We start from the raw sequence: 23,764 nt of genomic DNA on the forward strand, positions 1-23,764 counted from the left end.
GGCCTTCAAACCTTCGCCAGTCCCCGGAAAATGAGCCAGTCCAGTTAACAATAAATGGTGGCCGGTTGGAGCACACATGAGCGGTCTAGTGAAGAAGAAAAGAAAGTTGAGCTTAATGAAGTCCCCGCGCCTGTGTCCCTGCGCGTGGACAGGAAAGGACGGGTGGTTTATAACTGTTTATTGGAGTTAATGGTAATAAATTCCTCACTTGTGATGCATTAACTTTAATGTTTTCATTACGTGATGATTTAGGTTTTCCCTTTTCACATTGTAAATCATGTTGTCCCGGTAGCACAGCAGGTCGAATGTCTGACATAATGTTATGTTTGGGGGAGAGAAATAACAGGGGAATGAGTTACACAGATTATATATTTATATATTTCATACATTACGCGTTTTTTTTTTTTAGAGGACTTTAAAAAATTGCGTCCTGGGGCAGCCTGTGGAAGCCGGGGGACAGGGGACGGGTGGACAGACAGACCCATCTGAGCAGGGATTTGCGAGACGCGGCTGCGAAGGGCCGGTTTCCATAGCAACTCCCCAAATCCACTTGGTGCTGAAGGGGTTTTTTCCCCTCCCTCTTTGCTGAGCGTGAGCCCTTGGCTAATGAGCTGTGCAAATAGATATTGAGATTTAGTGTTTTTTATTTTGCAATTATAGACTTAGTGATTTGGAAGGAAACTTTTGGGCCAAAGGCTCTGCCTCCTCTTTGAATTTTCTTTTCTTTTTTTCTTCTTCCCTTGGCAAAGTTGGTTTAACTTCAAACTTGCTGTTAAATTTTCCAGACAGAATGAAAAATAAAAACTGCCAATAAAAGTTGAAGGCTTTTTTCCACCCTCTGGGGCTAAATCCCAGTCCAGTCTACTGTCAACTGTTTGCCATTGACTGTCTCTTCTCTTGTTTGCTTATCGATCATAAAAACCACAGTCATGGACTCCTCTGAAAAAACAACAATGAATCCAACACTAACCCGGCGCCTAACAAAGCTCCATCTGTACGGCCCCTACTTGTTTGTGTTTCCTCATTAATTGTGGCCCAACGAGGACATTAGGGGCAACACAGTTAATCAGGCACCCTTCAACCCCAGGTGAGAACTGCGGTTCTCTTGAGCCACTTCCATGGATTTTGTGTTCGCTCCTGACTGTCAGCACTTGTCAAAAGCCTCCACCGTTGCCTGGGACCAGTTAATCTTGGCTCCTGTTTTCAATACTGGTCTGTACTGGCTGCTACGAGAGAGTGTTTAGCAATTCCCTGCCTGTCCCGGGGGGAGCTCTGGGTTTAGCTGCAGTTTTTGGATGGGCTCTTTGGGTTGGGACGAGTCCGAAGGCTCCTGAGCCTGAGGACAATGTATCCCGAAGATGAACACAGGGATATTTCGGTTGATAATTTCCCCTGGGTGATTTGTTGCCATTGATTTTTAACTGCCTCCTGCGTGCTGACTAGCCTTCAATCTAGGTGGTTATCCTGGGGTGGATGCCTACACCCTGAATTTTGCTTACTAGCCTCTTCTGAAAAGTCAAGCTGAAGCCTGAATAAATCTTCTCTGCCGTGCCTTGCCTTTTCTTCATCTACTTTCTTATTTTCCTGCTCAAAAAAATGCAATGAAATTAGCCTGGCACAAGACCTATTTCATGTGATCCATGTTGACAATTGTTTAGTTCCCCATTTTCTTTGAAACAGTTACTCATTTCGTTCCCGCCGTTATAAATGATCCCCGGCCGTTTCCAAGGTGTTGAAAGGTTCGGTGACATTCCTGAGGCACAGAGAGAAGCGCGTCCGAGGGACATCGAGGGGCTGGGAGCCACTGAGGAGGTGGGCTGGGACCTGGAGCAGGGGGATGGAGGAGGCAGGGACCATCAGGGGACCACGCTGATGGATGGTGGCTTGCTTCCCACAACAGCCTTTCTTCTCCTGCTCCATTTGGTCGGGACATCACTCCGTGCCTGTTGCCGGCTGCTTTGCGGGGCTGCAGCACCCACGTGGCACCACAAAAGTCCTGCCCGGCTGTGCCCGATGCATCCAGCCTTCATCAGCCGGAGCATGGAGCCATGGGGCCACACTCGCTCCCGTCCTCCCCCAGGGACTGGGCTGTGGGGTAGACCTGGCTGGTAACTGCGATTAAGGGTACCCGGGAAGAGGGTTTGGGGGGATCTGTACCTGTGTGGATCCTGATGTGAGAATGCAGAGATGCTTTCAAGATCTTCTTGATCTTGGAAAAAGGTAAGGGTTTAAATACGGGTTTCAGGATGATCTCATCAATGCTGATCAATATCTAAAGGGTGGGTGTCAGGAGGATGGGGCCAGGCTCTTCTCAGTGGTGCCCGGGGACAGGACAAGGGGTAACGGGCACAAACTGGAAGACAGGAAGTTCCATCTCAACACGAGGAGGAACTTCTTTGCTGTGAGGGTGGCAGAGCCCTGGCACGGGCTGCCCAGAGAGGTGGGGGAGTCTCCGTCTCTGGAGACATTCCGACCCTGCCTGGACGCGTTCCTGTGCCACCTGCTCTGGGTGACCCTGCCCTGGCAGGGGGGTGGACTGGGTGATCCCAAATGTCCCTTCCAGCCTCCACCATTCTGTGAGTCTGTGGAGCATTATTCTCCCATCAGAGACTGATAGGAGCATGGCTTACAAACAGCTCCTTGTTTTTGCACATATGAAGCTTGTGTTTGAATAGACCCACAGATGTCACTCGACAGTGGCCACCAGTGCCATCAGCCCCAGCAGCCACGTCCTGGACCCCTTTGCTGTGTCAGACCTTGGTGGCGGTCAAGATTTCCAAAAGCTTTCAGCATTTCCCGAGTCCGTCTCGCTCTGAAGGCGGCGGGAGGGGTTGTTTGTCTCTTTCTGATTGTTTTTCTTCTCATTAGCTTCAACGGAGAAAGAGTGCAGCCACCACGGAGGGCTTTGGGAAATCACAGCCAGTTGTGCTCTGCTTTGAAATGTAGTTGGGTGTTCCCTGCGAAGTCCCCGGGAGCAGAATCTGCTCTTGGCACATTTGAGCCTGGTGAATAAGCTGGAGGATGGGGAATTAGCTGGAACCATCGTGCCTCCGTGCTCCATCCCTTTGAACAGTCGGTTGATGTGACAGCGTGGGCACCGACGTGGCCCCCGGGCATGTTTGGCTGCAGCTACTGTGACATTTTGTGCAGCTGGTGTGCATGACTCAGAGACCAAAGGGGTGAGAGCTGAAATACAGAGGTCCTTGAGGACATGGCGAGGACGGGGTTGGAACGGTCACGGCGCTCGGCAGCCAAACTCCTAGAAATTTTGCCCAAAAGATGCCATTTGGTCAGCGAAGCCAAAGGCCCGGTGTGTGACCTGGGTCCACCCCTGGGCCAGCCTGGTGTAGGAGTGAAGGCTCTGGGGCTGAGAGCGTCCTTCGGCAGCACCCGGGGGATGCAAATCATGGCGAAGGTTGAGGTGCGATAAGGAGGGGAAGGGAATCAGCCGGTGTCTGCTCCTGCGCCCGTGGGTGTGGGTCTCTGGCCCCACATTTCTCCCACTCCTGAAATGCTCTGTATCCTCTGCAGAAAAGTGGTCTCCAGGATTATGGCGCAGAGCTATTCCCCGTGCTGCCAATGCGCGGCTCGTCTGTGGGAGGCTCCAGATGGAGCGATGTGTCCCATGGATGGGGAAATTCATCTGCGGGAAAATCCCTGGGGATGAGCAGCTCCCTCGGGAGCCAGGTCTGAGGCTGCAGAGGACGGAGGTGGCCACCAGGGGTTTGGGGTGCTGGTGGCACTGGGCAGCGCGGCCGGTACCAGCTGTCTGCTGGCCTGGGGGAGATGGCAGGGTGGAAAGGACCGCCGAGACCACCCAAACACAGCCGCAGCCCTGCCGTGCCACGCCAGGAGCGACCGGAGAGGGGCCGTGTGTCTGGGAGAGCCCAGATGTGTCTCTCTCGGATGAATTTAAGGCCTTTTCTTTCTCTGTTTTTATAAATGGTGAATGGCCATTAGTGGTTGGAACAGATCGCCAGGCGACGGGTTGGCTTTTCCATCCCTTGGAGCCCCAGAAGAGGTGGGGAGCTGTGGTTTACCTGCCAGCTGTGTGGTCCTGGGGCAGAGGCGTCTGGTCTCTGACAGGAACATCCAAGCAATCAAACCCTCTGCCCTTAGAGACCGGAGAGTTTTCTGGGGCTGGGCTCCCACCTAACCTCTCTGCATCATCTGGGTGTCCATTAAGATGGTTTAAAGAAAAAAAAAAACCCAGGGACTGTCTTTGTGGGTTAATTTAGCTATTTGCTGCCAGCAAAAGCCATCTGGATTGTTGTTAGGGGCAGGCTGGGGACATGGGGAGGGACGGGGACACCCCACGTAGCCCCAGCCCCGTCTGCAGCCAGGCAGAGCCCCGAGCGCTGCGTCGCCTGCGCTCACCCACTTCGCACAGATTTAATCTTCCCGGCTCTGCATTAGTGCGGCTGCATTAGAGAGGCTGCGTGCAACGCGCAGGTCGCAGCTGCCGTCTTCATGTCATAATCTGTAAAACTTAAAATTTCCAGAGCCCCATGCAATCGAATCAGCCCTCGCAACCCCTCCTTAATTGTATTAGTTTGTCTGAGCAGCCACCGAGTATTTAAGAAGGAGGGAGTCTCCCTTCACTCTGATTTTCCTGCTGGGAAACTGAGGCACAGTGTCCCTTGCAGAGCAGGAGAGATTTGGGCTCCTGATGGTGTTTTGGAGGTGATGCCAACCCGGCAGGTCCTGGCATCTAGGGCCACAAATAAGCTGAAACATGGGATCTGTTTACGTGGAAAATTGATCTCAAACAGGACAAAGTGCACCTGAGAAGGCAGTAGCTCTCCCAGGGCCAAGAAATGATGGGCAAAGAGAGAAGATGCGGAGCTGGAAGAGGCTGTTGCTGGCTCCCATCGCATCCCTGCTGCTTCCCCGCTTCAGCTGCTCTTTGCGGTGTCTGAAAGGTCCTTGTATCCCCCAAATCTCTCTTGGCAACCGAGGAAAGAGCAGAAAGTGCATCCCGAGGAGGACCAGGATGGCCGGACACGTCCCTGCCTTGGCTCAAGCGACGGCAGCATCCGGCACGCCGGCGATTTCCACAGCCGGTTTTCTTGGGGGAACGGGGGCAGAGGGAAGCCCCATGCTGATAATGTACTGAAAGTAAATGAAATTAAATAAGCGAAGCAGCACTCGCAGCTCCTGCCTTCCCCCCTGGGTAATTCAATTCGAGCGCTCGCGCTGATGGGATCTCGCCAGGGCTGCCTCCGTCACCCCGCTGGGGCCTGGATTCTTAACGTCTAAATAAAAGTTTCAGTCAAGCATTTTTTATGCTCCTGCCAGCGGGATCAGCGAGCTGGCGTTGGGCACATTAATGTAATATTCATACTCGCAGGGTCTCCCTGTGCATCCGGCAGCACCGTCCCATTTTCATAATTATAAATGTCCCATAAAATGACATTTAGATTTGCATTAGCAAAAGAGGTCGGGGCTTGGATTTGAGAAGACAATGTGCCTTTTTACAAGTCAGATGCTGGGCGTTGCTAGAGAAAAGCCTGGGCGCGTCTATGCCAGGCAGGTGCTGGAGAGAAATGAGATTTCTCTGTGCGGGAAGGGGCTGTCCGTGTCCTCCAGGCGTTGCAGAGGGACAATCCCACAGCGTCCCAGGCTTCCCCTAATCTGAATCGTCTCGGACAGCTTTGTACAAGCCAGAGATTCGGTCTTTGAAGGCTCCGGTTTCCAGCCAACAGAGGAGACAGACGTAGGGGAGCCTTTCACCAACCCAAACCTCGCGTGTCTTTGTGTTCACCCCGAGACACATTTGCGGAGGATTTATAGCGAGCCCAGAGTTTGCAAACTATAAAACACAAAACCAAAAATAGGCCGTGAGTGAGGGAGGTGACGGCGGGGTGGACTGGGCCAAGCGCTGGGTGTTCGCGAGACGCACCAAGAAAACAAGAGGAGCTTTTGTGACCTGGGATTCTGGGAGGTTGTCCATACTGAAACGGCTGCCGAGGCTGGGCACTGGGGAGGTGATTAGTGGCATTTAGTTAGTCATTTTGTTTTGTGCTTAGTACAAGTTATGATGGCAGGAGATGAGCGGGAGAGGAGGGGGAGACCTTCTCAGCAGCAAGCCGTGGCTTGGGGGCATCCTGGCCCCGCTGGCTTTGGGGATGAGATGTGGCCGTCACCTCGTGCAGTGCACACCAGAGCCCCTCGGTGGCCGCAGGGTCCGGCCGCCAGCCCAGGTGAGGTGCCGTGGTCTGAGTTAGACCAGATATTGGACAAAGGGATCATGTTTTCCAAGTCCGTAAACCTGACCAGATCCTGGCTGCTGCCAAAGGCTTGCGGGGACCCAGAGAGCCTTGGCTGGGGGGGAAAAAGGCTGAGCATCAGCCCCCGGCGCAGCACCAGCCTCACCCCATCGAGGACGGGTCTCTGCCGCCGTGTGCATCGTGGTCCTGGTTTCCTTGAGGATTTCTAGGTGCCTGCAGCCAGGATTGGGAATAGCTGGTGAGATCGTGGCGGACCGTGATTTTCACCTCCAGCTGCTGCTCTGCCTTCCTGATCCTCTTCTGCAGGGAAAGGGGCTGGAAACGTGCTGAGGGGTTGTGTGAACGGGAGATCCCAAGGCTTTGCTTTGCTTTACTCTGTAGGGTTGGAAGAAACCCCACCAAGGCCTGTTCAAGACACGGGGAACATTTTGAAGCAAGGATACCTGGAGAAGAGGTCCCGAGGTAAGGCCTGACAAGTACATCATAAGATGAGGTTTGGGGATGTCACCTCAGAATTACCAAGAACACAAGTTCTCAGATGAAGAACAAAGAGGAAAATACATCTTTTCTGCGGATCTGTCTGTAGGCACATGCAGAACCTTTCAGGCTTTTCTTAGGCATCATACACACGGGGAGGGCACAGCCTTTATTTATTCTCTTTTGCAGATCATCAGACTGCACAAAGATTAAAACCCAGCAATTGAATTAAGCACAGCCCGGTCCTCTAAGGCAAGATGTGCCCTTCTAACGAGCAATACCTAATGAGGATAAAACCCCAGTGAAGACAAGGTAGTTCGTAGCATCACACACATTAGCAAGTTGAGATAAGGACTGTGAGTCAGCCTCAGGTTTATCTTGATTTTACTGACTCTTGTGAAAGCTACAAATTATTTCCTCATCACTCAGATTTTATCTTGATTTATTTACTGTATGACAGGTGGTATGAGGCAAGAACAGCCTTTTTTCCTCATGGCCATCAGCTGAGCCGTGTAACTGGCCGGGTGCATGTTTTAGCTTGCTCCAACTACAAAGAAAAAGACATTTGCTTAAACCTCAATTATGGAGGTTTAACCCAAAGCTGTGTTCCCTCCCCGTTAGCAGGATTAAGAGTCACAGCAGCTCAGCCCAGCCTGGCCTGGAGAGCTGGGGAAGGTTTGCAGGGGCTGCAGCCTGGTGGGACAGGCTGCCTCTGCCTTACTCAGTTGAGCTCTTCTGTCTAAATTTGCTTGCCTGAATTTTGTGCCAGAAATCTGCAGGGTTTTTTTGGGAAAAAATTCTTCTTTCCCCTAAATACTCATCTGAAGCATACAGCAAAAGGACAGAAATGGATATTTTCTTACTCTTTTGCTGTCCTTTTCTTTCCAGAGCACAGCTTTTTTGGGTCGGAGTGGCAGAAGCGGTGGTGCGTCCTCAACAGAAGGACCTTTTACTACTACGCCAATGAGAAAAGTAAGTGGTGAGAGACCTGCCTCCGGTCCCCAGCCTGTGGGTGGTGGCCAAGGGCATGGAGGGGCTGGAAAAGGGAAGGGGAGAGCCCTGGCTGAAGGGCGGGCTAACAGCTGACAAGAGAAAAGGTTGTAATTCCCTATCGAGGCATAACATATAGGATCTAGAAAGGTAGATCTCAGGTTGTTTGGTTTTTTTCCTTCCCCCAAAACATCTTTATAAGTATGGAACAAGAGAAGAGAGACACAGGAACCGAGCTGTGTGTAAATAAAATGATGTACCACGTTTTCCATTAGCCATCAGCTGGGCTTCAACCCCCTAAGTGACTGTATATAATCCCTGTGTCAGTGTATATAAATATTTTGCAGTCATGCTCCATCAGGTACATATAAACAGACAGCTAATATCTCCAACAGAGTTTGGCGTGATTAGATATATGGCCTTACCCTGTTCCACCCGTCCAGAAACACGGCATGGAAATGCCTTACAAAACGCACACGTACATCCTTGGTTTACATGGACCCAGCTGCAGCTCAGGCAGGATTAAACTCCAGTGGGTCGTGGGGATGAAGCTGGGTCTCTTTCCTTCTTCCTCATCCCTTGTCTGAGGATCTCAAGCACTTTTTATTTCCAAACAAGCTTCCCAACTCCTCTCGCCCTGGCAGGGTACGCGCAGGGCTGTGAGCTGCTGGCAGAGGGAGGTGTTGAAGCCAAGGTCTGATATTGGGTTGCTTTTGTGAAGGTCGAGCAGTTGTCAGCTTCCAAAAGGTCTCCAGAAGACAAGAGAGTAAAGGAAACCTGTTATTGATGGCCTGAAATCCTTATATAGGGATTGACCTCACCCCTGGAAGCTTCTTCAGGACCTGCAAATCAAAAAAAAAAAAAAAAAAAAAAAGGTTCAGAGCAACTGCCTGAATCATGTTCCCACACTTCTTCAAGAAGCTGCATAAGGCAATAGTGAGCTGGGGTAAATACGGACGCTCGGATGACTGCAGTGAAGTTCCTTCTCTCCACCCTGGCTGACACCGACCGTTGTGTGCATCGGCAAGAGCCGTAGGCCAATTCTCAAAGGTCCCACTAAGCATTTCTTCCTGCACGCCAGCCCGTTAATGCCTTACCAGCAGAATAATCATTGGCATCATATTTCCCCAAGTACACGCTGGTCTCTGCTTCATTACAACCAGCTCATCTCATCCAACCTCCTGACCCCGGCAACCTCTCGCTGGCTGTTCGCAGTCTCTAGAGGCTTAAAAGGGCATCCTCTTTACTGTGTCTTTATGAAGATTTTACAATATTCCCTTCGGAATTCCTGGGGGTGGACATGCTTAGACTGAAGGGGTTTTTTCTGGCCATTTCCCATTGATGCGTGGTGTACCTCGGCTTCCAAACATCTGCAACCACCCAGCAGCACTGCAGGCTTGAGAAAAAGGTGCAAACTCCAGATTTAGCTTTTTTCTCTCCTTCCAGGCAAACAACCTAAGGGCAACTTCTCCATTGAGAACTACAGTGCCCGGCTGGCTTTCCATCTGCGCAAAGACTCTCGAAAAAAATGCTGTTTCGAGTTAACCTGCCCTGGCAAACGCACCTACGAGGTAGGAACCGGGGGAAGAAATGGACCCTCGGTGCTGGTTTGAGCACTGGGCACAAAAGCACACGCTCCCAGGTCTGGGGCACAGGCTGCAGGGTGAATCTCCAACCCCCCCGGTAAAATAAACCCAGCTGCAGAAGGTGTCGATGCTTCTCCGTCTTGGCGGGTCACCCCATTGTGGAGCTTCCCATGGCACAAGAGTGACCCCGGGCTCTCTTTGCACTTGTGGGGCACGAGGGTTAAGGGAGAACATGGGGTAGAAGCAGTAGAGGATTGGCTTTGGAAAGGCTTTTTAAGTAAGCAATTCAGAGCCGGGTTAAATTTAAATCTGCAATTTGAGCATCCAGTGGGGGCCTAAAAACTGGTGTAATGAAAAACCTGGCCCAATCCACAAAGTGTGATGGGAGCCTTCCCGAGCCTCAGGGAGGCTTTGGATGTAGAGTCCTGGTTCAGAGTCAGTACAGTATATTCGTGGGGATTGTGGTTTTCATCTGAATTATTTTAATGAATTAGGCTTGACAGCCTTCCTCTGGGATAGTCTAGCTTAGTTCCGCTTCTGCTTCCCTGTTTGGAATGGGGAGATGAAGAAGTGAAACATCTTTCCCAAAGTCACAGGGCAGAGAATGGCAGATCCAGGATCTCCGTCCCCCATTCTAGCTGCAAATCTTTTTCCTTCTCCTGCACACAAGAACCAGGGCAGTAACAGTGAACCTCTCTCCAGTTCACAGCCCCGAGCCCAGCAGAGGCTGAAGACTGGGTGGATCAGATCCAGTTCCTCCTGAAGGGTGAGTCTGGCGGCTTGGCCCGTTTGTTTGGGCAGATGCTGGCAGCATCTTCCCACCCGGCGTGGGCTGTTCTCTCCAGCAGCGCGTGGGCTGGTGCTCATTGCCGGGACCTTCCTGGGGTCCCAGCAGCCCCTCTTAGCAAAAAGGAAGGTTCTGGGGCTTTGTTCTTTTGAGCAGGTGGTTAAAAAGAAGTGGGTTTTGGAGCCCACAGGCATTTGGCTGCTTTTAGAGGACCAAGTTGCGATCTGTCAAAGGCTGCAAGTGTCACCAAGTGGGACAAGAAAAGGGTGGGAATCGCCTCTCACTGCTGGGGCTGCGGCTCTGCGGTTCTGTCCTTGGCAGATGAAGGACGGGGTTTGGCTCCACTGGAGTTGCTCCAGTTTGAGACCAGCAATACTGAGACAAGAATCCAGCCCTGTGTGTGGAAACCCTCTGGGAACCACAGGCAGCTGCCAGGAATGGGGTCAGGCTCGCTTCCTTGAGGCGTTTGTTGAATTTGGCTTTGTTCTCTGGCATTTACCATCCTTTCTTGGCCCTTTCCTTTGTTTTAGCCTATTCTCAGCTTCCATCTCATTTTCTTTACACCAGTTGCTCGTGGGCCAAGCAAGGGGACAGTTCACTCCTTGCAAGGTCCATAGGGAGCACAAAGTACAGCGGCACAGGCTTGGTTACTGGATTCCAACTCACAGAAAGTGAGTGGTTTGCTCTTTCTCACCACGCTCTTGGTCTCTTCTGCCAGACCTGAGCTCCCTCACCATCCCATTTGATGAAGGGGACGAAGAGGAGCTCTACAATGACGTGGAGAGTTCTGACTCGGTGAACACGACATCCCACAATACCACCCTGAATCAGGATGAGCCCAACGTTGAAATGGAAGAGGATGACATCTACGAGGTTTTGCCAGGTACGCAACCAAAATCCGAGCCATCCCTTAGCCATAGCCCTGCAAACATGGCAGGAGGCCTTGGCCGCCCGACGTGTTGATGGGAATGAACATCTAGGACCTTGCCGAGTTTAGTGGACCCATAACTCAAAGGGTTTTGGACCACAAATGGACCACAAGAGAAAACGCTTTCTGCTCTGGTGAGGTGGAGGGTTTATAAGTTCAGGTAAGGCAGCTTTTAGAGGTTGTGTTCTGCTCAGCTCGGGTAATATTAAGTTTGGTGAGAGTGGAATCTCTGGGCAGTGTTACCTGGAAAATCAGACTTTAGATGATGAAAATGCTCCCTTCTGGGCATGCAGTCATGGCTGTAACACAATTACTGGCCTTCCAAGAGATGATAAAATAACTGCATTAAAGACTAGCGCTTGTTCGCTAAGAGTCAGGGCAGCAGCTGCCGGTTAAAGGAGCCAGCAGCCATCTTCCTGGCACAGAACCAAACGGCCTGCGAGGGTGACACGGTCTGCAACATTTCTTACCATTAATAGCAGAAATCATGGTGTGACATGCCCCAGGGCTTGGTCAACGGGTCACCTGAGCCTTATTCCAACCCGTGTGCTGTTCTGCCTCTGCGCTGAGGTTGGGACCGCCCAGCTCTGCTCCGCGTCCCCGGGAGCAGGGTCCCTTGCTGTCTGCATTCAGAGATGCAAAATAGGTCCTTGTTTCTCCTTATTTATTTCAGAACTTTATATTCGTAGTGATTAAAAAAGAAAGGAAAAAAAATGAAATGCACCAGGAAGTTTTGTGATGCCCGAGATCTTTGTCTTGTTATTGCTGCCAAAGGAAATCTCAGTGGTCTGCGAGTGGCATCCAGACAGCTGCCGGGAGCGGAGTCGGGGCTCCGGGGCTGCCCACGCAAACCCGCAGCCTCTCTCCATCTCTCCTCTTCCCTTCCTCTGTTTACATCCTCGGCTTTTTGGGCAGCAGCTTTCTCTTCCTCTGGGCGTACCCACAGCCATCCCTGCGCTCAGCAGGAGCCCCCGCGCGGGGCGGGCGTCCCCGGGCTGCTGCGTGAAGTGCTGACGGTCTGTCAGGACAGGGGCTTCCAGCATCCCTGGCTGCTTCGGCAGCTGGGTCCGACTCCTCGCTGCCTTGGGGCTGCCAGCACCGACTGCAGAGCAGAGATTAGACGCGAGGTTTATTCCACACGCGGCTAATGGTGATCCTGCTGGGAGCTTGGCCAGTGTTGACTTAAGGACAGCCCCCTCTGTTGCCCCTGCATCGGGGTTCAGGGTGTCCCGAAAGAGCTGGAGCCGATCCTGCCGGCCAGGTTCACCCTTGGTTCCCATGGCTGTTGCTCTCCTGCTCCCACACACGGGTCAGTGCCTGGATGCTGGAGCTGTGGAACATCGTGGTGGAGGAGGGAACATCCCAGCCAAACCTTTCCTTTAATTACGGGCTTTTACTGGGCTCTGTGTCCTGTCCATCCTCTTCTTAAAAGCTTGCTAAGAGGTTCCTGAGGCAGCCCGAAGGCTTGTGTCTCATGCTGCTGGCCAAGCCCAAAGCCTGCAAGCGGCAGGGTCGAAGCCCGTTGCTTTAGCGAGGCTGTTGCAGTATCTTTTGGTCCTGGTGTGCGGACGTCCCGGGGGCTGCTGTCCCTGGGCTTCGGCCAAGCCCAGGGGCGGGCAGGAGTTGTGGGGCAGCTGCCTCTGTCACATCGCTCCGCTCTGCAGCCACGGAGCGTCCTGCCCAGCACTAGAACGGCACCGAGACATGGGGACACGGCTGGGACACCGTGCAGGGCAGTGCCGCTGGGACACAAAGCCACAGCTCTCCCATCTGAGCAAGTTTCTCCCCCCACAGTAGAGCCAGTTCCCCGCCAGGTTGAAGGTAGGTGCTGGGGGCACGTTGCTGTAGAGGCAGATGCCCAGCGTGCGAGTGGTGAGAAACCAGTCGCGGGGCTCAGGGACAGGCAGGAGACGTCGGCTCTGCCCCGAGCTCATCCCTCCCCGGCCCTTCACACCCCTGGGACCCGCAGCAAGCACAGGGAATGTCCCCGTCAGAGCTGGGGTCTCCTCTGGTCCCAGCTGCCTGCCTCGTGTCCTGGGTGAAAACAGAGAGAGAAAGAGGGAGAGGGAAAAAAAAGAAAGGGGGGGAGATGAAGAGATAATTTCCTCAGCAAGTCATCGTCGTTAATGAAGTTTTACAAAAACAGATACAACCAAGGAAAAATAAAATTTCACAGGTGATAAATTTTTCCAATTTCCCTGGCAGAATTCGATAGGATTGTTAAATTAAGAGTGAAGGTGTCTGTTAGGAAGCAACGAGCAGTGATGGGTAATTTTATAGAGTGGAAAATTGAATCAAATTGCTACATTAAAACACAGCTCCTCTGAGAATGTGCCCAACGCCCAGGCTGCTCTGGTGCAGCGGTGGGGTGCACGGCCCGCCTGCTCCCCGGCCATGCCCGGGGCTGGGGGCTGCCATGGGGCTCTGGACCCCCAGCGTGGGCGCCCGGGGCTGCCCATGGAGATGTAAAGGCATTTTCTTGAGGGTGGTGTGGACGAGGTCAAGATGCTCCGCACAGGGGATAGGACGAGGGGCAACGGTTTTAAACTGAAAGAGGGGAGATTGAGATGAGATCTGAGGAAGGAATTCTTTGCTGTGAGGGGGGTGAGCCCCTGGCCCAGGTTGCCCAGAGAAGCTGTGGCTGCCCCATCCCTGGAGGGGTTCAAGGCCAGGTTAGACGGGGCTTGGAGCAACCTGGGCTGGTGGGAGGTGTCCCTGCCCAGGGCAGGGGGTGGCACTGGGTGGCCTTTGAGGTCCCTTCCCACCCAAACCATTCCATGATTCCATGACCCCAGGAGATGCATTTTTCAGCATTTCTCTCTGATTCATCACTGCAAAATCCAGATATTAGCTGAGATCGAACACCCAGGCCCAGGGAAGGCAGAACATCGCTTCCAGACTTGACTCAGAAAAGCACCTGGATGCAACTGGCTGCGGTGTGGAGGGGGGCTCCTCCTGCCCCCACGGGCCCTGTTCATTAATTGCACAGCTCAAAATCCGTGAGGACAGTGCACGGGGCCAGCGCACCACAGCACTAGCCGCGGTGCAGGCAGGGCTCAGCAGCACCCCAGGATTTGTGCCTTCATCCCCCCCTTCCCCAGGCTCCTGCAGGGAGCGAGTGGCTGCCCCCACCATGGCGGTGCAGAAGATGGGGTGCAGGAGGGCGAGTGGATCTGGCTGCTGTTGGCCGAGGGGAAACCACGCCAGCCAGCTGCCTCCCCACCACGTTTTCCTGAGAAAAATCCCCTGCGAGTTTCCTCCCTTCCTTCGGCAGAGGCTCCGTCCATCGCAGCCCGTCAGGGTGGAGGGGCTCGCTGTGGGGACCGGGTCTTCCTCCGAGCTCCTTTTGCAGTAGGTGCAGAGTGAGTGGTCAGCAGGGCAGGGGCTTTCTAAAGACAGGGAAACTGAGGCACGGAGGACTGAGATACATGAGAGACCCTTGTCCAAGCCGTGGAGCTGTCAGCTGCCCAGCTGGTGTCTCAGGTGGGCGACGCAAACAGGGCAGGGGGCTGTGGCTTTGATTTCTGGTTAGAACATGCCCCATTCCATCAAATATGGAATAAAATGGCCCAAGGTGGGAGAGGGAGGGGGCACTGCTCTGGAAAGCCTCCCCAGCCCCGCGTGGCTCCTGGAGAGCGAGGACTGGGGGGAGCAGCAGCTCTATGGGGCGAGGGGCTGGGACCCACAGAGCTGCTGGAGCTCGTTAGGAGCTGTAACTGTGATTCCCCATTAGCTGTGGGGACCAACTCTGCCATCTGAGGGGAGCTCCCAGGGAAGTGGGGAGGAAGCAGGGCAGATACGTCTCCCCAGGGCTGACCCAGCCCCTCGTCCCGGCAGTGCCAGCCCCTTCCCTGGGCAGGATTCCCACAGCTTCGCCCATCCTGGAAACCCAGCATTTCCTCCCCGGCACGTGTTTTCCTGCGCCGGTGCTGGAGGAGGCTTCTGCGGAGTGTGTGCGCGTGCTGGGAAGTGCCAGAAGGGCTCTGGGAAGAGGTTTCCTGAGGACAGCGCGGCTCAGGGATGGATGCGATCCCTGCAGGATGCGGACGCGAGCCGGAGGGGTGTGCACAGCACGCATGGCAGGACGGGGGTGGCTGTGGGGAGCCCCTGGGCGCAGGCGTCACCCCCAGCGGTGGGGGAACGTTGCTGCCCCGCTTTGGAGGGTGGCTCCGGGGTTTCCGTGGTGCGCGGGAGGTGGTTTCACTGCCCTCCATCTCACGCCGAGGTGGGATTAGGGGATGTGGTGCCATTGGTTAAAGTATAAAGGAATTCCCATGCGAGGGTTTGGGGCGTGTGCATGGGAACGATGGGGGGAGAGCGCTGGTACGGATACATTTATGTTCTCTTTTACAAATGCAAAGAGCAGGCAAAAGCCACTTTCAATAATTTATTTTAAAATCAATGCTAATGAGGTTCTGTCTCGTCGGTGGCCGAGTTTTACAATAAAGTCTGATTTATTTAGAAAAGATCTTTGGTGCCGCTTCCCGTCTAATGGGGGAGCAGTTGCTGTGACCCTCCAACTCGGGATGCAATTTGTAATTGGCAGCGGAGGTCTGACCTGGTTTGCATCGATCCGCGCTGGGTGGGAGCGAGGGCCGGGGCCGCGTCCTCGGAAAATGCCGAGCAGGAGCAGCAGCACCTCCCTGCCCTGCGATCCGGTGCCCTGGGATCAGCAGAAGAGCCGGGCTCGGCTCCGCTTGGCTCTGCGTAAAGGCGACAGCAAAGCCATGCCCCCTGAGGTGCAGCGGGGACACCTCTTCTGCCCCGGGCTCAGCCGAGCCAGGGCTGCCCCACACCCCACATCAACCCAGAGGTGCAGACGACCAATGTGCTTTCTGAAATGTTTCAGAGTTGGTTTTTATTTGTATTATTTGATGAGGTTGCCTCCAGTCTTTATGGCTGGGGAAGGAAGCCTGGTCTGCGGTGGCAGCTAATGGGGGTGCTGTGCCCCCGCCTCGCCTCAGCACCCCGAGCAGCTCAGGCTGGATGGGTTGTACCTGTCCAGGTGCTAAATAATCTTATTTAAACTTATTTGTGTGTAAATCCTTGCTCCCATCAGTCTCGAGCCATTTTCGCAGGGCTTCCCCGTGACTTCCAATCCTTAACCTTTTCCACGGTGTCATTTCTTACTATTTTCTTCCACCCTCCTTCCCCACCCCCGGTAGCCGCCTGCCCTCCACTGCCTGGGGTCCCCTTTCTCCCCCTTCATTTCTGCTTCTGTCCCCCATCCTTCCGCGCATTTCAGTTCTGGCGTTTCTCCTCGGCATCGCGTTTTCTCTGGGCTGTGAGTCCTGCACAGGAAGCGCCTCTCCTATAGGGCACTCGGCAAAGTGCTGCCTAAATTTATGGGGCTATAATAAGTGATTTGTTTTTACCAGTGTTAACAACAATTCATATTTTTATGCAACACGTTTTAAAATATTATCTGTGACTTCCTCCCTTCCACTCTTCACAATTAAGCCGGGAATTTATTATTCTGACAGTCGGATGCTCTCGCAGCCCTCTGCCTGCCCGGGGGGTTGGTGCAGCGGTAACGCTCAGCCCTTCCCCTGACGTCTCCGCTCTGTTTCCCCCCCCAGATGAGGAGCTGGAGCCCCCCTTCCCAGAGGACAGCGAGGATGCCGGGAGCAGACAGAGAAGTGGTAAGAGCCCACCCTGCTTTGGCCATCGCAAAGGACCGTGGTGACTGGGGGGTCCGAGCCTGGCTGCCTTCAAGCATCCTGAGGTGTGGGTGGTGATGGAGGGGTGGTGGAACATGGGAGAGGTGCCAAGAGCAGACCGATGGGTGACCAAGGAGACTGCAGCAGGTGAAGTTCAGATAACTCGGATTTGGGGACCTCTCCCCACCTTCTCCACGCTGTGGGCATGGGGGATGCCTCTCCTTTTCGGACAGGCACCTCGTGTGGGTGCCCTTTGTGACCTCTCCATGGAGGAGAGCATCCATCCCCTCTCCTGCCTGGTGAGATCTCTGCGCTGAAGGGTATCCCATGGAGGCACTCCTGTCCCTGTCCCTCACCCCATCCTGGACCGTGGAGGGGGAGCCAGCCCTCCTGGTGCATCCCAAGGGGCCGGGGAGAGGAGCTGGGGCAGAAACAACCTGGAGAGAGGGCAGGAAGCGAGTCATGGCCAGAGGAAGCCGCCGCAGGGAGGGATCTCGGCGCGGGAAGCCGGAAGGACGCGCACCACCACCCCAGGAACCAGCACCGCCCGCCCGGAGCCAGCGGCCCGAGAGCCTGCTGTGGTGGCCAGGGCCCCCACCCCTGCTTTTTCCTTAAGAACCTGCACCGTGGGACGGGAGCGGAAGATCTGTTTCCTCCCCAGTCCCACCTGCTTGCTTTTCCATCCCCGCTTCCGCCCCGGCGCAGGAAAGCAGCGCTTGTGTCCCAGCAGCCGGGGCTGGACCAGCCAGAGGCTTCCTGCCGCCCCACTCCTCCTCGCCGCATGGGAAAACACCTTCTCCTGGCAAAGCCTGGCTTCGGAGAGCTTCCCGCGCCATCCTCCCGCTGCAGGGCTCAGAGGGGACGGTTTTGCCCCGGTGATGGAGCCGGGGACTCACACCAGGCGTCCCGCTTGTTGGGTGGTGGAGACCAGAGGGTTCGGCACTGGGTGCTGTGGGTGGTGGGTGACTAAACACTTGTCCTCTCCTGAACCCACGAGCGCCCCAAGAATTGCTCTGCCAGTTTATCCCTCCCAGGGTCCAAGAGCCCCTGTGCCCAACTTTCCCAAGTAACAAGTGATAGGACAAGAGGAAACAGCTTCAAATGGCACCAGGGGAGCTTTAAATTGGATATTAGGAGCAAATTCTTTCACAAAAAGGGTTGGCGAGCACTGGAACGGGCTGCCTGGGGCAGTGGTGGAGTCACCATCCCTGGAGGGATTTAAAAGCCGGGCAGACGTGGCGCTGAGGGACATGGGGTAGTGATGACTTGGCAGCGTTGGGCTGATGGTCAGACTCGATTTTAAAGGTCTTTTCCATCCTAAACAATTCTGTGATTCCTGGCATTTATGGAAAGCCTGATCCAACAGTTCCCTTCCCCCCCTCGGACGTTCCCTGGGCAGTGGTCCCCAGCCCAGGCGGGTGCTCAGGCCTCTTTCTACAAAATCTGGGTAGCGCAGACAGGGCTGAGCCCCAGCTGTTCGCAGAGGCCGGAGCACGTCGGCATTTCTCCGCTCCTCCTGGTTTTGCAGAGCTTGTTTCCCACCCCCCAGCACTTTGACTTATTCGGCCACTGGAGCGTGTGGCAGCTGCAGCCGGTACCAGCACCCCGAGCTCGGAAAAAAACGACATTCCCGCTCTTTATAAACCGTGCCGAGGTCCTAAAGCAAGGCTGCACATTTATCCGTGGAGATGCCTCAGCGTGGGGTAAGGAGAGCAGAAGGTGATGGGACATGCATGCGCACACACACGTTTTTCTTTGCCTTTCACCACTGTCCCGGCATTTCCCCATCCAAAGGAGCGGGGGGCAGGAAAGCAGCTCCCCCCGTGGGTTTTCCAGCCCGAGGTGGGGGTCAGCGGGGAGCAGAGCGGGGCTCCATGGCAGGCTGGTGCCAGAGGTGACGATGAACCCGCGCCCCGAGGCCGCCCCGAGGATTTTGGCTCTCGCCTGTCACAGCCCTGCCAGCCCTTTAAACACCCTGCTCATACTCATTAGCATCTGCCCGGCGGTCGTAATTGTTGTTAATCGTTGTAACTGGTTTAGTTATTAGCATTGTCATGATTGCTTTAAGTCCTGCGTCTGTTTTTTTTACGCTAAATAATATATTAGGCTCTTGCCTCTGGAAAGCTGGGCTGCGTTTCAAGAGGGAAAGGTTATCGCGGCGCCGGGATCCCCAGCCCTCGTTGCCTTTTGCCTTATAATTTCTGTCCAACTGGACCAAGGGCGAGAAAGAGATGCCGGGAGTCCTTGAGCAGAGGCTGGGCTGCGGGGAGGGAGGGAAGGGGCTATTTCTTAATTATATCACACGGCCAAAGTGCCAGATGAGCATTTGGCTAATGGAAAACTATCGTTTCTCATTTCGAAGAACCACGAGGGTGCCACGGCGCTGGAGCAGCCCAGCAACCCCAGCTGAGAGCTGCAGGCTGCTCCTGCCGAGACACCCCTTTGCTCCGCTCAGGGCTGTTTCATCCCTGCCCCCTGCGCCGGGCGGGCGGCGGGGCTGCTGCCGCAGCGCCGGCTTAGCCATCGCATACAAACAGAGCAAAATTCCTCCACTTAGAAAATAATAATAAAAAAAAGCCTCGCAGCACTGCCTCCTTTGTCACGGTCCCTGCGCTTGGCGTGGCAGGAGGTTTCATGCAGCGTGAGCGCGGCAGCAAGGACCCCTGAGCTGCAGACGGTTGTCATTAGGTTTCAGCATCAACAGGCTTCCAAAGCAAAGGGGTTGGGGCGGATCGTGCCTCTCCCACAGCCCCTGCTTGGGGCTGCTCGGGCTGCAGAAGAAAACGATGCGGTTGTCACGTTTGGCTGGTTTTTCTTAATGACCCCAAGGCCCATAAACACGGGAGCAGGCTCTCATCCCACTTACATCAGTGTAGATCAGCCGCGCGGAAATCACGGCTCTGCCCTGAATGCGGATTTCAAAGTCTGGATGGGGCGTTGGGGCTTTTTAAACAAAACATCTTCTCAGCAAAAGCGAGCAGAATTGGTGCAGGGCGATGCAGGAGCCCTGGGCTGGTTTGTCTGGATCCCACCCCCATCCTACCCAGCCGGGAGCCGGCAGGTCGGGAGCATCGCAGGCATTCACCGTCCCACATGGACACTGCGGAGTGAAGTTGTCCCTTGCCTGGCCTTCTCTTTAAGTGCAAAAATAGAAACCAGGATCCCTTTTCTGCAAACGGCCTTAATTTTAACAAGATATTTTCAGTAGCTGGCACAAACATCCTTGTTGCTTTTGAAGCTGCGGCTGGGAGTGAAGCGTGGAGCCCGACCACGCTTTCATCATGACGCATCTTCCTCATCCGATGCAATTAATTGTGACCTTCTGAAGGCAGGCTTGGAGGTGGGGGTGAGACCTGCCATCCCAGCAGCTGACATAGCCGGGAAAAAATACATAAACTTTTGGGACCACAAACCTTTCTGTGGGCTGGAAACTTTTCTCCCTTTGTACTTGCAGAGTATCGTGTCCAGGCTCACGCGTGCGGCTTCTGCAAAGTCTCTGTTCTTCTTCTGCACGGCTTCTCTTCTCCCCGCTCCTTGGCCAGGTGGCCAAGTGTCTCCGAGGTCCTCTCCTTCCTTTGAGAAGCAGGAAAGAGCAGATGTGGGATAGGGAGGCACCTCCCAAGCGTTCCTGGTAAATGAGGGGCAACTGGGACAAGGCTGGTTCCAGTTCCCTGCGTGGAGCAGACACCCGGGTCCCCATCCCCAGGGGCTCTGGGGGAAAATGGCCACTTCTGACTCTGGAAACATCTCGTAGGAAGATGTCTTTTCTATCTCAACCCAAACCCCCTTTCGCTCCCAATACTCTCGTGACGCAGAGCAGAACTCTGAAGAGGTGCAGAGGCTGATGCGGGGATCACGATGTTCAAATCTCAGCCACTTCATGGTGATGCTCCATAGCGTTACCGGTATTGTCGATACCCCCAGAGCAGCTCTTCCCCAGCCTTGTCTCCAAGGGGACACCAATAGGTCGGTACCAAGCACCGTCCCCCAGTACCGGGTTATCCTCCCCATCGGGGTGTTGTCCTCACACCCTCCCGTAATGACCTTTTGTGTTAATTACACAATCCAGTGGCTCCTACCAAAGCTATGGCTGGCCTCATCCTCCGGCTCGGCGCCCGCACGTCCCGATATTTCCTCTGCCTCCAGTTCATAACCTCTGGTTCCTGCACTTAGCACAAGCTTAAATAACTCAGTAGCTCCTACTCCTTCTATTCCCTTCACAATCTTTTCCTCGCCCCTGTGTGCTCCCCCTTTAATACTTTCCAAAGGATGCAGACCTACTTTTTTTTTTTTTTCCCAGCCTTTCTATTTAAGTTCCCCAAGTCCCTGAGTCATTCCAGCTGCTCCCCGCTGTGCCATTATCCATCTCTGTAATGTCCTTTTTCATATTTAGGTGATCAAATCTGGGCACAGCACTCCAGATGCACCCTTATCGCTCGGTCCCTTATACCATATTAGAAACATTTCCTCCGACATGTGCTCACTATTCTCTATTTATGCTTTCTGGGCTGGGTTCAGCTGCGTGGCACAGATCGCTGGTACAGCCCCGGCGCTCCGCTCCCCCCCCCCCCGCAGGATGTGGTTTTACTGGGTTTAATTATCCATGGGGGTCGCATCATGGAGATGTCCGTGTCGTGACATCTGGATTCACCCCCGCCTTGGTGCCGTGCCATCAGAGCAGCCTCCTGCCTGAAGCCTTTGGTCCAGGAGCGTGTTTGAACTGTCATCTTGTGTGCTTGAAAACTGGGAGTCTGGAGGGTTTGGGGGTGTTTTTCTGATGCTGTGAAGGATCTGTTGGACGTGCTGGGACAAGTCGCGTCCCCAGTCCACAAACTGGGCAGAGCAGCATCTCCTCCGGTCGTGGGGCTCTGCAAGACCTTGGCATCAGGCTCGGCTGGTCCCATCGCACGGCAGGGACCCACCTTCAGTGGTGGCTCTGGTGTCTGGGCCAGTTTCTGGGGTGGGAAATGCCATGCTGGGATGGCAAAGATGGAAACGTTTCCTTCTGGAAACGCTGCTGCGACATTTTCCAGGAAACCCATGCACACGTTTAGCCCAGGGCAGTGCCCAGCCTTGGCACGCTTTGCCAAGTCTCATCAGCCCAAACCCACGGCTTTCAGCAAACAGATCATTTGCTTCTTCCAAAAAAAAAAAAAAGGGAAAAAAAAGAGTTTGCTGGCTCATGTTCCGTTCCCTTCCCTTTCTGCAGCAGACACCGATCCCGGCATCGAGCGAAGGCTCTGCCTTCCCAAACTCACAACTCCATGGGAAGACCGAGACCCAAGCTCTGGGGCTGTATCATGCTACCGAAGGTTTGGGACCTTCTCTGAGCCCCCAGGAGCAGGGGGTGACGGCAGACATTGCTCCCTGCTCTCTTCCCATCCCCGTTCCTACTCCGGGCACTCCAGCCGAGCGGTCAGTGCGGTGCCCTGCTCCATCTGCTGCAATCCCTGGCTTGGCTGCTTTAATTAATAAATAAATGTGGCTATCGCCTTCCCTGGCAGCATCCTCCCCGAGGCCCTGTGCAAACACCCACGTTAATCAATCGTATTCCTCTTCCACGGCCCCTGGCGTGGCTGTCACCGTGCTGGGGACACTGCCCAGTAGAGCTGGCACCGGTGCCACGTGTCCCCTCTTGACCGGGTTACGGATGTCGACCTTGGGGACAGCTTGGTTTGAGCCTGAGGAGGAGATGAGGGACTTGGGAGAGAGGGAAAAGCGTCTTCGTTTCCCTTTGTGGTTTGTAGTAAACAGCTTTAATTCAGCATCTTCTGAAACTGCAGCCGTTATCCCTGTGTTTATGCGCGTTTACTGATAGATACTGCACTTCGTTATTGACCAGCCCCTTTTTTCTTGCAGTACCTCTTCGACCTCTGCCTTTTAATTGCAACGCAGAATTAAGAACCCTTAACATTTCCTTCCTTTCCCCAACAAATACCACCCCACAGCCCCAATATTTCCCTGTATAATTCCCTGTCACCTTGACCTCTCTGGGTGTTTTGGTTTTTTTTGTCCCCAGGAGGTCCCCGGCGAGATTATGCCAATTATTACCAAGGGATGTGGGACTGCAGCAGCGAGCATCCCGACGAGCTCTCCTTCCACCGCGGGGACCTCATCTACATCCTAAGCAAGGTAAGAGCATCGCTGGCAGCCCCACCTTCGTCAGCACGGGGCTGGGGCTCAATTGCAAGGTCAAAAGTGGGTGAAACTGGTAAAAATCAAGGTCCAAAGTGGAGTGAAATTAGCAATTTAATGGAGGGGGGAGCGGGATGCCGGGGTCCGGTTCCCGCACGTACGTGCAGGAACCGGACCCCGGCATCCCGCTTCCCCCTCCGTGACTGCCCCGTTAACGCCACCCCTGCTTCACGTGGCATTTCAAGTGCCCCAAAGCAAGATTCTTTTATTTTTATATATATACATTTATTTTTTTTTCCACGGTGATGGAGTCTGTACGTGCTGTTGCTCGGGTATTACAGGGGTAATTGAGTTGCTCAGCCGGGTGTGACCAGGGCTCCCTTCGGCAAGCGCACGCAGGTGAATAAATTAAGTCTTCGCATTAAGCGGGTCTTGGGGATGGTGGGGGGCAAGAGCAGAGCCACCCACGCCTGTGACCCTCTCCTTACCCTGCTTGTCCCGCAGGGCTCCATCCTGGCTCCCAGCTGGTCCCCGCCGGACCGTGGTGGCCAGCGATGGGCTGGGGCGGTTGCGTTTTATGGGTGACGTTTTGCAGTGCGATTTGTGCCCTGACCTGGCAAGGAAACAGCAATGAAGTTGTGAGTGTGGGGGGGTGCGTTTTATGGGTGATGTTTTGCAATGCATTTTGCGCCCCAATCTGGCATGGGAACAGTGAGGAACTTTGGCGGGGGGGGTTGTGTTTTATGGGTGATGCTTTGCAACGCAATTTGTGCCCCGATCTGGTGCGGGAACAGTGATGAACTTTGGGGGGGGGGGGGTGGTGTTCTGCGGCACACACTTTGCACCCCGAGGAGAGCAAAGAACCTGGGGGGCTTGGATGGCGCGGATGGTGTTCCGCAGTGCACTTTGCGCCCCAATCTGGCGCAGCAAAAGGGATGAATTTGGTGGTTGCGCCCCCTCCGCCCTCGGTG

At 54.3% G+C, this 23,764-nt stretch overlaps 1 protein-coding gene across 1 annotated transcript in view; it reads left to right on the forward strand.

Moving 5' to 3' along the window:
* The window catches only part of SKAP1 (src kinase associated phosphoprotein 1), a 156,417-nt gene that overhangs the window by 119,417 nt on the left and 13,236 nt on the right, over positions 1–23,764 (forward strand). Inside the window, exons 5-11 of the mRNA XM_074562154.1 lie at positions 6,612–6,692; positions 7,596–7,679; positions 9,144–9,268; positions 9,986–10,049; positions 10,789–10,953; positions 16,578–16,640; positions 22,678–22,790. Coding sequence (XP_074418255.1) covers positions 6,612–6,692; positions 7,596–7,679; positions 9,144–9,268; positions 9,986–10,049; positions 10,789–10,953; positions 16,578–16,640; positions 22,678–22,790 — 695 coding nt within the window. The remainder of the gene's footprint in view (positions 1–6,611; positions 6,693–7,595; positions 7,680–9,143; positions 9,269–9,985; positions 10,050–10,788; positions 10,954–16,577; positions 16,641–22,677; positions 22,791–23,764) is intronic.

The sequence above is a fragment of the Larus michahellis genome, chromosome 18, assembly GCF_964199755.1.
Source record: "Larus michahellis chromosome 18, bLarMic1.1, whole genome shotgun sequence".
NCBI classification, from domain to species: Eukaryota; Metazoa; Chordata; class Aves; order Charadriiformes; family Laridae; genus Larus; species Larus michahellis.